The sequence below is a fragment of the Drosophila takahashii genome, chromosome 2R, assembly GCF_030179915.1.
Source record: "Drosophila takahashii strain IR98-3 E-12201 chromosome 2R, DtakHiC1v2, whole genome shotgun sequence".
Lineage (NCBI taxonomy): Eukaryota > Metazoa > Arthropoda > Insecta > Diptera > Drosophilidae > Drosophila > Drosophila takahashii.
The window spans coordinates 34,881,632-34,894,982 of NC_091679.1; the positions used below are offsets into that span (position 1 = coordinate 34,881,632).

A 13,351-nucleotide genomic window follows, 5' to 3' on the forward strand; every position below is an offset into this window, starting at 1 on the left:
GGAAAATTCAGGGGTCAAGCACGCTAATGTGGGCTAAATATGAATTACCGCGTAAATATATAGTGCACAGTTAATTAAATCATAATGAGCTCTTCACATGCAGCCGAGGTCCAAGTCCCAGGCAAAAATCAATTAAAGTTGGCATACTTTTTGGGTGCCGCCCCCATTTAAATTGCGTGTGTGCTTGGTTTTGGCCCGAGCACATATTAAACGAAACTTTTCCATTTTGTGGTAAACGCTTTAATATGGGAACAAAACCGAAAAACATTTAAATTCAAATCGAACCTAAATGACTTTACTTATATGTTAAATTGAAGACGGAAATTGGGGAGGGTTGGCAAAGAAGAAGTCGTGGAAAGCTCTGGGGTCCTCACCCTAGTAAAACTCCAAAAGAAATAAGCACTGCGACCCTTAATTTAAAGATTACTTTTCCCCCCATTGGGTTCTGTTTGCTTTCAATTGTTTTTATCAGTTTACATTCGAAAGTAACGAAACAAAAAATAACACAGAAAAGACAGAACGACAAACAAATAAAACTCATCTACCGAGGGGGAGACCAGAGATTTAGCTGTGATTTAGTTGGGGAAATCGCTGAAAAACACATAAGCTTTTTGCTCTTCTTGCCTCTGGATTTTATTGGCATTGCTGTCGGCGGAATTCAGGGGAGTCGGGCGACTGTTTCTGTTTGCTTCGATTTGTTTGAGCAGCAGCTGAGACCCCAGTTGAAGTCGGGCGCTGAAAGCTTCGATTTAATTGAAACTTTGCTCATTAAATGGCTGAGTGAAGGAATGAAAAGTTTCCCCATATTTTGCATACTTTTTGTGGCGCAGAAGTGGAACTCTGTGCATCACTCATATCTATGGGGGGACAGGGAAATGGAATGCAGACAAGGTATCCCAAGACATTGCAAATGAAATATAATAAATGATGTCACACAAGGCGATGAGCGGCAGCTTGTCAAAAGCACATGTGTCTGAATGAGACGCCACCAGCAGATGAGAGTGCGGAAGAATTGCACTGAAAGAAATTATTGCTTTGTAATATAGTATATGAAGTGATAATTTCACCAACAAGTAAAAATGACTTGGTGTTCTGATAAATACGATATAAAAAGTAATTAATTTAAAAATAAGAAGTCAAATTTTTTGTTTTTTTAAGTTGCACCATAATAAAATCGTTTTCTAATCAGTTTTCTTTTAATTTCTATAAGGAAAAAGCCAACTACCCACTTAGTCAATTTAGTTATCATAGTAATAGTGAAAGTAACAATGATTTGGGATCTGTTTTTCACTGCGGTTTTGGCATAAGGTTTTACTTGGCTCATAATTCTATTAAAGTAATATTTGGTAGTGGAAATTAATCTGTTTCCCATTTTTCCCGAAATTTCAACTCAATAAATAACGTTTTCCAACTATTTTTAGAGAAGCCATTACGGTATTTTCTCTTCCCCTTTTTAATTTCTCTCGGTGCAGGAGCAGATGAAGCCCTCAAAAGTAGACAATAATAATGATTGTTCCTCCAGCAGGGAAAAACTTCTGCTCGAGCACCGTTCTGAGCACTTCTGATCCATTGTGCTGCGATGCATGCCCCGTTCTGTTACGCTCTGTTCTGTTACATTTGCGCTGACTGATGAGACAATTTGTCATTTCCCACAGACGCGACTCGGGAAGTCTGGGGGGTTGACAATCGTTGACGGGGAAACTAGTCTAAGGATCCAACGGCAACTGGGACTACCAACCCCTCGGACCAACTACACCAAAAGCTGCATCAGCTGGCCGAGGAATAATCATAATTCCCCGCACCACGACGCACCAAAAAACCGAAAGTGAAGAGCCCAAATGCAAATACTCATGAGCCGGGGGACCCAAAAAGTCGACTGACCAAATAGCTGCTGGCCTGGACCCGGAGAACAAAGTGCGATTATCTGGCAAGGACCCGGCTATGAATAATTATTAAAAATTTAAGAGCGCACGCACTTCATTCGTGGGCATAAAATAAAAATTTAATGGCATTTAAGTGGCCCCCGGCATGTCCTTTATGTGTGATTCCTCCTCGAGTCCCCCGACCCCCGGGAGCCGGAAAAAAATATATTTTCTGGCAGGCACAATTAATATTATGGCGTGCCAGCCAAAGTTGATGTGGCACCTCGCCCAGCCCCCGGGAAAAAAGCACAGGAAGCACTTAGCGTCGCAACATGCGAAATAAAAAATTGTGTTGCCCGCTTTTCAGTGGAAAATCCGGGTGGGGGGAGCCATTGAACTTGTTTCGGGTGGCTGGCAAAGGTCGACGAGTCGGAGTCGTAGTCGCAAAAATGAAAAGCCAAATAAATAAAACGAGGCCGAGCGGAGCAGGACAGTAAAAATGCTCATAAGTGCCGGGCCATAACTCAAACTCGACTCTGTGCTCCGTCCAATTACCTTGTCTCGGCGAAATTGGCGCTGTCCGCTGCCTTTGTTCGGCCTTATCGGCTCGCTTATCGGGGCCATACTGTCGGGCAGGGCCTAATTGAGCTAATTCCCAGCCGGATCCGGGCTTAAAGCTACATATTTTGCGCTTTCGGCATCCATCATCCGCGCCAGAGTTGCGAACTTATGCAAAATAAAGAGGAGGCGTGTACGTGACCAAGTGCGTAATATGCAAAAAGTTGAGCCACCTCCCTACGCCCTGCGAATCGCAAATGAATGTCAGCCAAAGGACAAACACACAGCATTTATATCTACATATATATAATATGTATATCCTGCGGAGGCAGCAAGGAGTCGTAGCTTGTCAGACAAGTCATGGCCATGTAGGATCACCGGAGCAACGCCATTTGAATTCCTAAGCAGGCAAACAAGCAGCCGAGCCAAGTCGACGTGGCTTGGGTTGGGGAAAAGTAAAAGTTTCCCTTTAATTTCGGACAATTTATTTTAATTTGCCGGAAAAAGGAGCTGGCATTCTCACTTGCAAATCATGTGGCGTGCAATTAGGCGACGCTTTCACTAACAACAAGGGCGAATCGCAAGTAATTTGAATGGAGTGACATGGAGACTAGCACTGTCAACATCCTGATTCTCCACTGAATGCGCCACCACCGCCAGGAGTTATTTCCCCCGACGCCTCGACAGCTGCTGAACACGGTGCGTATGATTGATGCAGACTACCAGACGCCGCAAATGTAATTTGCGAATGTTCCTTTCTCTCCTCGACTCCTTGGGGATTCCGTTGACGGATGAAGTTTCGCATAGTTTTGGGCCAACGAAAAGCCACGTTGAATGTTAAAGTGGCATTTTGGCAATAGTAAGAAATAAACACATTCAGGAGTGCTATAAAATCTTTTTTAACTAACAGCTGCAATTCTACAATTTATTTTATTAAAGGTAAATTACTTAATAATAAAAATATTAGTCTATTAGAAGAAGAAAACAAAATGTATACAGGATTTTTAAGATATTAATACCATTCATGATGATTCCTTTTGTGGTATTAAATTTACAACCTTGTAGCAATATAAGTAATTGGCATTCTAGATCATACAAATTATTTAGTATGGGAAGACTTAAACTTTTATGTAAAAAACTTATTTATACACGAAAGATCTTTTTTTGCTAAAGATTTCCCTTAAGCCAAGTTTTCGCATCTTAAAGCAGCATTGATCTTCGTTTTGGCCGAGGAAAATTCAATCAAGTTCTTCCATTTGCAAGCCAAATTGAAAACATATGTTTCAGCCTTGGCATTTTACCCGAACTTAAGACAAACAGGGAGTGGGAAAGCTACTTAAAAATGTTGCACACGTACAGCCAATTGTGAGCAAACAGTTCGGTGGAAGGAGCCTGGGAGCGGAGTCAAGGAACTTTGCCGCCACATCCCAAATTCCCCTGACAGGCTGGCAGAGGCAGCTTCATCAGGCTTCCACATCCGCCTCGGCCACATCGTCATCATCATCATCATCGGGCACATCATGAGGCTCATCAGCATCAACTTGTCTGTCCCTACATCGCCCCAAGAGCTACTAAATTTCACGCAATCACGACCACACACACTCCGAGTCCTTCGTCCTTCTTCAATTTTCTGCTCCTTTTTTTTGTGTGCCGGCAACTGCCTAATAAAATATTTAGTTGCTGGGAGTCATTGACAAGTTTGCAGACAAGGTTCTTCGGGCTTGTGGTCTCTTTATGCTCCTTGATGAGACAGAAACGAGGATGTCAGGTGAGTTGTGCCTGTTTCTCACCTATTGCCTGCCATCCATCCCTCAGCACTGAGAAAAAATACTGTGGAGTTTATTTATAATTTTAAGCATTATATTTTTGGTAGGAAATTAACAGAATTATTTTAGCTTAGACCGTCTGTTTAGAATGATACATAAACTAACTAATAAATATAGTCTTTCTTTTGCAACCCTCGTTTTTTTTACGAGGCCCCAAAAGTATTAAACGGTCATTGAAAGCGTTTTGCTCCAGGAAATAATGAAAAATTCAAAAACCAATATTTAAAAAGCCATCAAATCAAACAAAGTGCAACAATGTGTGATCCCAAATCGGGAGCCCTCCCTTCCATTTTGGGCATCCTTTCAACGTTTAATATCTCATCAAGTGTTACGCTTTACGACTACTTAAAACCCCATAAAAAACAAAACAGAATAAAACTGTGGCAAGGAACAGGCAGCCGAATCCCAAACAAAATCAACGCCAAAAGCCGTAAATTTCCTCCCATCGGTTTCAGACGGATTTTACAGGGAAAAGCTGCTGAAAGGAAAGCGAAAGGAAATGCAAAAAGCGAAAAAGCAACAGCAGAAATAGCTACAAAAGCAGCGACAGCAGCAAGATTTAATGATGCAGCATGATTTGCGCATAAAAAGGAGCGAAATAGAATAGAATGAAATGGAATAGAAAGGGGCGGCGAGGGGGGCGTGGCAGGAGGCATTATAGCTTGACAGACATCGGCAACTGCTGGGCAAGCTTTGATAAAATGCAGCACTCACATCCACATTCACTTACATCCTTCTATGCGATATACATATATGCATGGCCATATATATTCTAACACTTTAGTTGCGCATAAAATGTTAAAGGACCTTTCATGTGTGCCACATCAGGGGAAATCGAGGAAGCAGCTGAGTTGGCTGGACAAGGAATGTATTCGCATATATACTGGAATTTGAATGCATGCCTCCGTCAAAGGGGTGAATAAACCCTTATGAATACAGAAAAGCTACAGTGGATCCTAGAAAATGATGTACATTTTTTACCAATTTATAAATCTTAAGAAGTAATAAAAAGTGGCTTTATTTTCATTTGTATCAAAAATAATAAAAATAGTTTTACGAGAGATAGCAGAGCTTAACATAAAGAATATGTACGTTTTAAAGCTTCTACTATGACGCTGTATATCATTTTCATACGGCCTCTTTGAAAATTACCTACAATTGTCTTCTACCTCTTTTATGAAACCAAATATGAAAACCACGAATTTCTAAAGTCCACAGAAAGAGAAGCAGAAGGCAAAACAAAACTTACCTCGATAACAAAACTGTCTAAATATTTAATTATACTTCTTAGCTTGCGGCCAATTTGAAGTTTTAACCGTTTGCTTGTTACTAAGTTTTTGTTGCTGTCTCCAAGTTGCCTTCGGTCAATATGCTAAAATATTCAAACAGTGAACACCAAGATCAACAAAAGTTTACAGTCGAAACCGCTTGTCGGGCCGGGTTTACATCATATTCAGCTTGACTGACATGACAAACTGGAGTTCTAGTGGGATGACATAAGCACTATGCGATGAGCGAGAGCGAAAAGTTTGCCAAACATAATTAAGCACGCGACACACAGCTTATAATGTATTATCAGACTTTCGTTCTGAGTTAAGAATTCAATGCAAATGTAAAAATTATTTCATCAGCCAGAGTCCAAAAATGGTCTAATGTGATATGATAGGTAAGTTACGCAATCTTATCAGCAACAATTTTTAACAATCCCTTTGTTTAACGGGGGCATTGAAATACAAAATTGTGCACCGTAATAATTATAACTCGTATTTCGATTTACTTTTTTATGTACTTTTATTAGAATTTTCATTAATAAAGGTACTTCTTTCGTCATCCACTGCATTTGTAGATCAAAGGTTTTTAAATAAAATTCTCAGGGTATATGCACAAAATGCAGTGAATTCCCGTCCAAACACATTAAAATAAATTTGTAATGAAGCTTGGTAGAACCAGTTTTATGTCAATGCGATATGACAATAACTAAATAGCGTGACCCAAAAGCGATATTCTTAATGAAATAGAAAACAACTAATCAAAACAAAGGTAATATTGTTTCCATATTTTATCGAAATAATCATTTGAATTTTATTAAGACTATTTAAGACTTTTGTGATCCTGTGTAATTATTTGTTTTCACTGATTAGATCGAACCGCTGTAGATACAGACATTTTATAAGATTGTAAGGGCAGAGAACCTCTCTCATATAAACAAACATGGACAACACTCAACTTATTATACTCGCAAAATCACAACGATTGTACAAAGAGAGCGGCAGATAAGTGCCCTATGTTTGAGTTCAGGACAGCAAAAGTGGAAATAAAGCTTCAGGTACGGGTTCCTTTAGATTACGGTGGGTATAAATTGCGGTGTCGCGCAATGGCAAAACTCAGTTTGGAATAAATTGTACAAGTGGTTAAACGTTAGTTTCCTATCAATGGCTCTCATAGAAATTGGTCTGGGCCTCTTGGCTATTGCTTTTCTACTCTACAAATGGGGCACGGCTACATTCAAAACCTTCGAGGAGCGGAAACTCTACTTTGAGAAACCTTACCCGTTCGTCGGCAATATGGGTGCATCGCTCTTGCAGAGAGTTGGCATTCAAAAACTTCTATCTGAGTTTTACGATCGCACTCGTCAGCAGTAAGTGGATATGGGCTGTCTTTTGTGGTGAAGATTGACGAGAAAACTTTAATGATATTTCAGCAAAATTGTAGGCTTTTACAATCTGCGCACGCCCATGATCACGCTGAATGATCCGGAGCTGATCAAAAAGGTTTGCGTCAAGGACTTTGACCACTTTCCCAACCGCCAAGTCTTCATCGGCACCAACGAGCGTTTGATAAATGACATGGTCAGTACGATGAGGGACCAGCGATGGAAGCACATGAGGAACACTCTGTCTCCGGTCTTTACGGCGGCCAAGATGCGCAACATGTTCACCCTGATGAACGAAAGTTTCGCGGAATGCCTGCAGCACCTGGACACCTCGGGATCTTCTCCCAGTAAAAAGGGTTTCGAGGTGGACATGAAGGTGCTGTGCAACAAGCTCTCCAACGACATTATCGCCACAACAGCGTTTGGACTCAAAGTTAACTCGTACAAAAGCCCAGAAAATGAGTTCTACGAGATCGGGACGTCTTTGAATTTCTCCAGCGGAGCCCAATTCATTAAGTTCATGTTGGCCTCAATGATTCCAAAGATTTTTAACGTAAGCGTATTCTTAGGCTGTTCAAGTTGAAAACATATATATTTTGTTTCCTTCTTTTAGGCTTTTGGAATATCAGTTTTTGACCCCAGCAAGATGGAGTACTTTGTTCGTCTGGTGGTGGATGCCATGAAGTACCGAGAGCAGCACAATGTCTCGCGTCCCGACATGATCCAGCTGCTAATGGAGGCCAAGAAGGAGTCCCAGGATAACTGGACTGACGATGAGATTGTGGCCCAGTGCTTCGTTTTCTTTTTCGCCGCCTTTGAAAATAACTCAAACTTGATTTGCACCACCACTTACGAGTTGCTGCTCAATCCCGAGGTCCAGGAGCGTTTGTACGAGGAGGTGAAGGCGGCCCAAGAGGCTCTGAAAGGCGGATCTCTTACTTACGATGTCGTGCAGAAGATGACCTACATGGACATGGTCATTTCCGAGTCTCTCCGAAAGTGGACTCTGGCCGCCATGACCGATCGTTTCTGTTCCAAGGACTACACACTTACGGATGAGGATGGGACCAAAGTTTTCGACTTCAAAGTGGGCGACCGCGTCAGCATTCCCATCTCTGGGTTGCACTGGGATGACCGCTACTTCCCGGAACCCAGAAAGTTTGACCCGGAGCGCTTCAGCGAAGAGCGAAAGGGCGACTTGGTGCCCTACACCTATTTGCCTTTCGGCGTAGGACCTCGAAACTGCATAGGTGAGTTACAGAAAAACAAATAGGTGTTCTTGAGATTTTCCTTGTGAATTGCCTTTAGAAAGTCTGTAGTTTTACTACCCCGTATTTTAAATTTAACTTATTCTAAATATTATTATACTACTTCCATTTTCGCAGGAAACCGCTATGCTTTGATGCAGGTCAAGGGTATGCTCTATAACCTGCTGCTGAATTACAAGATCGAGGCTTCTCCCAGGACCGAGAAGGATCTGTGGGGTTCGGCTCGAGGCCTTAACTTTTCTACAAGTTCTGGATTCAGGATGCAATTGGTTCCGAGAAAATAAGCTGATGTGGATATACAGCAGACTGCTTAATTATTTGAGAATGAACACTTGTTGATATTACACAATAAAATGTTTAACAATATAAAATATTTAATATTTATTTGACTTTAAAATGGGAGGATATTACGATCACGTACAGTTTAATTCCATTCGAATCTGATTGGATGAATATTGTTTCACCCCGGACTTAATTTGTCTAGCAAACCTTTCGACTTGTTTACTTTAATTTTTATATTGGTTATATTACGAATACGATCTCGTATTAATTTCTGGTGGCCGAAATCGCTCTCGCGTTGCCTAGGCCAATTATAATTACACATAAAAAAAAAACTTGGTAAAATCAACTGTAATAATTGTCAAACAGGCCCCAACCAGCAAAATTGTCAATTCTACTAAGTAAATAGTCATTTCACAACAACAAAATACACACAATTAGCAAAGACGCACACCCAAAGCAAAAACAAAATACACGTAACTATTTTAAAAGTTACGTAACTATCTTTGTTGGTAAATTTTACCAAGCAAATTTTTTTGTGTGTATATATATTAAACACGATTAAGATGTGTAGGGGAGAGTGGGGGAATTTCGTCACAGGGGCAATTTCGTCACCTGCAATATCTCGGAATCCATAAGTCCTAAAAATATATAATTTTTTTGTTTTAGTCCTTCAAGACGGCCAGACACAACCAATGTATTTGTTTTGCACAGAAGGCCAAGATAATTAAGCTATAATATTAAATGTGTTTTAACAGTTCAAAAGCTACATTTAGTTCTCGACGAAATTTTTTCTGTATGCCACAATTCAAAAGGAATAAGATACACGATTTTTTATATAATACACAGTGCTATAATGTGCATTTCTGCGTCAGTGATTTTTAACTTCGCGCCTAATTTCGGAAGAAAAATAATTATTTCAAAAAAAGTACTGTCTGGGGAAATTTCGCCACCCTACGCTAAGGGTAAATTCGCACCTATTTTAAATACATATTTTTATATTTGACGAGCTGGCTAACGAACAGACTACCAGCAGCAGCAACAAATATAGGACGTCAACAAAAATGGTACGCTTGATCAGTGTAGCATATTTACAGGCGTTAAACTCCCTACATTTTTCAGGTGACGAAATTGCCCCGGTGGTGTGGTGATTTTACCCCCCTGTGTGGCGAGATTGCCCCAGTATATTGGTCTTACATTTTATTTTTTTATAAATCACCAAGGTAATTAAAAAAATAGGGGAATGTCACATTTTAAAGCTTGGTGCTAACCGCATTCAACAATAAAAATAGAAATATGAAAACGTGTCTCTAGATGGACAAAAAATAGCTTTGAAAAAATGCTGACGAAATTCCCCCACTCTCCCCTACAACGAACATTGAAAAATTTCTTTTACATTTCGATAGGGTTGATAAACACCATAAAACTAAATTTTTACTTTTCCGAAATCTTTAAAGGTGTGGGTCTTTTGTTGACTATCGATTGGATTTCGTTGTAAAGGTAATTCTTTCGTCATCCACCTAAATGCAGTTCAAAGGCTTTTAAATAAAATTCTCAGGTCATATGCACAAAATGCAGTGAATTCTCGCCGAAACACATTAAAATACATGTGTAATAAAGCTTGGTAGAACCAGTTTTATGTTAGTGCGATATCACAATAGTTGAAAAGCGTGACCCAAACGCGATGATCGTCATGAAATAGAAAAGAATTAATCAAAGCAAAGCATATCGAATCGATTGCGTACAAAACTTATTTTATTAGCTATAGATAGAGTCATTTGAGCGTTATATTACGAATACGATCTCGTATTTATTTCTGGTGACCGAAATCGCCCTCGCGTTGCCTATGCCAATTATAATTATGTATATTAAACATGATTAAGATTTGTGGTGTACAAAAAAATATAAACAATTCAATGAGAGCGGAGTACGCAGCACTCAATAAGGTTATTATTTTTGCTATTCGATCCAAGAGAGCGCTAGATTAGCTTTAAATGTATGGGTTCATTTTAAACATGAAAGGAAGCTAGCTTCTGCCAGCCGAAGCTTATATACCCTAGCAGATCATTTCTATTAAAAAACAAATTACAAAATGTAAAATTTTGTTATATTTTAACACTAATTTTTCTTTCCCTCCAATGGCGGCTATAAAATATTGTCGTCCGATTATTGTTAAATTTAAGTCGAAATTCAAAAATATTAAACAAGAGAGAACGCTATAGTCGGGTGCCCCGACTATCAGATACCCGTTACTCAGCTAAAGGGAGTGCGAAAGAGATGGAGAAAAACTTTGATCCGCCGTAACTTTTTAACGAATGGTCCGATTTAAAAAATTTCTTCTACATTTCGATAGGTATTGATAAACACAATAAAACTGCATTTTTACTTTTCCAAAATATTGAAATTTTTAAAATCGTATATAAGCGATTGTGGGCGTTAGAGGGGGCGTGGCACCCCTTGCACTGCGTAGGAACTCCTAGAATCTGCATGCAAAATGCCAATCTTCTAGCTTTTATAGTTTCCGAGATCTCAGCGTTCATACAGACAGACAGACAGACAGACAGACAGACAGACAGACAGACGGACAGACAGACGGACAGACGGACAGACGGACAGACGGACAGACGGACAGACGGACATGGCTAGATCGACTCGGCTAGTGATCCCGATCAAGAATATATATAGTTTATAGCGTCGGAAACGCTTCCTTCTACCTGTTACATACTTTTGCACGAATCTAATATACCCTTTTACTCTACGAGTAACGGGTATAAAAAGAGTTATATCGCTGAATAGAAGAGAATACAATAAAAACCAACGGAGCTATAATTTGTTTCGAATTAATTTTCCTTTAATTTTCCGATCGTTACTATGGCAGCTATATGATATAAACTTCAGATTTTTATAAAATTAAATTCGAAATTCCGAATTAAAAATAAAGTTATTCCCAAGAGTAGAAAGTAAAATTTCAAAAAACTTCTTCTTCACTGCGTTGAAAATTTGTGACTGAAATAATAATACCCTCTGCAAGGGTATAAAAACAATCACAAACCTGTTGGGAGCGATATCTCTCTTAGAACGTATATAAACGTACTTGTCATAAACACAGTCAGTGCTTCAAAGCCTTCGAGGAGCGGAACCTGGACTTCGAAAAACCTTTTCCATTTGCCGGTAATATAAGTGCATAGGCCATGGAGAAAGACACCTTTCAAAGGCAGATAGCCGAGTTCTACCAACGCACTCGCCATCAGTAAATGATTAGCGGCTCGATTTCCAGTGGCGAAATATCAATGGGATCTTATGAAATTCCAGTCAAATTGTAGGCCTCTTCAATCTGAACACACTAATGGTTCAGCTAAACGAGCCGCAGCCAATTAATTAGATCGGGTTAGGACTTTGACCACTTTCCCAACAACCAGCATTTTATGAGCGTCAATGAGCGTTTAATTAACGATATATTAACGATCTGAAACAGATAGTACTTTCACTCTTTTGGATATTATTTTGTTGACTATCGATTGGATTTCGTTGTAAAGGTACTTCTTTCGTCATCCACCAACAAATGCAGTTCAAAGGCTTTTAAATAAAATTCTTAGGTTATATGCACAAAATGCAGTAAATTCCCGAATGACGCTTGGTTAAACCAGTTTTATGTTAATAATAATAGTTAAAAAGTGTGACCTAAAAGCGATGATCGTAATGAAACAGAAAACAATTAATCAAAGTTAAGGTAATCTTGTTTTCATATTGAATCCATTGTGTACAAAAATTATTTTGTTAAAAAAAACTTTAGTTATCAAGACGTATTTTAATTTTACTAAGACTATTTATTTTCTTTTTGTGGTCCTGTGTAATTATTTGTTTTCACAGATTAGATGAAACCGCTGTTGATACAGTCATTTGATAAGGGGCTGTCCATATATTACGTAATCACCTAGGGGGGGGAGGGGGTCATTGAAATGATTATGTTTGATTACATGGGGAGGGGGGGGGTCTTGTACAATGATTACGTAATCATTTTATATTAATTTTTTTATTTAAAGAATTTATTTAAAAACTTTTTTCCTTTAATTATATCTACAAACCAGGGACCAAAAATAAGTGTTATTGTAAATTTTTCATACAAAAAAATCACGCATTGTAGTTTACAAATCCGTAATGATTTTTATTTTTTGATTTTTATAATAAAACTCAAAAAATAACTGTTATTTTTTGATTTTTATGAATAACAGTTATTCCCTTGACATTTTTGAAAAAATGAAATAATTAAAAAAAACATGATTCCCGTGTTTTATATAACTTACTAAAAATTTGTTAAAAAAGGCAACCGTGCATATTTTATACCTATATTTTTATACCCGTTACTCGTAGAGTAAAAGGGTATACTAGATTCGTGCAAAAATATGTAACAGCTAGAAGGAAGCGTTTCCGACCTCATAAAGTATATATATTCTTGATCAGGGTCACTAGCCAAGTCGATCTAGCCATGTCCGTCTGTCCGTCTGTCTGTCTGTCCGTCTGTCCGTCTGTCCGTCTGTCCGTCTGTATGAACGCTGAGATCTCAGAAACTACAAAAGCTAGAAGGTTGAGATTTCCCACACATATTCTTTGGCTTCCTACGCAGCGCAAGTTTATTTTAGCCGAGCGCCACGCCCCCTCTAACGCCCACAATCGCCCACTAACGATTTTAAAATGGGTCCTGCGCCCACATCTTTAAAGATTTCCGAGAAGTATAAATGCAATTTTGTTGTGTATATTTATACCTATCGAAATGTAGAAGACATTTTTCAAATCGGACCATTCATTAGTTATACGCAATCAAAAATTATATATCTATCTCCCTCGCACTCCCTTTAGCTGAGTTACGATTATTAGTCGGGACACCAACCCGACACAGCGTTCGCA

General features: G+C 39.1%; 1 protein-coding gene across 5 annotated transcripts; it reads left to right on the top strand.

The window, feature by feature from the left end:
- The first annotated feature begins 5,625 nt into the window (after positions 1-5,625).
- Positions 5,626-8,526, top strand: LOC108060393 (cytochrome P450 9b2-like). 5 transcript variants are annotated; one of them, XM_070213902.1, is made up of 7 exons: positions 5,626-5,912; positions 6,093-6,286; positions 6,388-6,594; positions 6,692-6,884; positions 6,948-7,452; positions 7,513-8,149; positions 8,285-8,526. In XM_070213902.1, the coding sequence occupies exons 3-7, from the start codon at positions 6,531-6,533 to the stop codon at positions 8,449-8,451; spliced, it is 1,566 nt and encodes a 521-aa protein (XP_070070003.1). In that variant the 5' UTR covers positions 5,626-5,912; positions 6,093-6,286; positions 6,388-6,530; the 3' UTR covers positions 8,452-8,526. The 5 variants fall into 5 exon arrangements, with proteins under 5 accessions (XP_070070003.1, XP_070070004.1, XP_070070005.1 ...); XM_070213905.1 differs by having other exon boundaries at positions 5,627-5,912; positions 6,388-6,572; positions 8,285-8,525; XM_070213903.1 differs by lacking the exon at positions 6,093-6,286.
- The last annotated feature ends 4,825 nt before the right edge of the window (positions 8,527-13,351 follow it).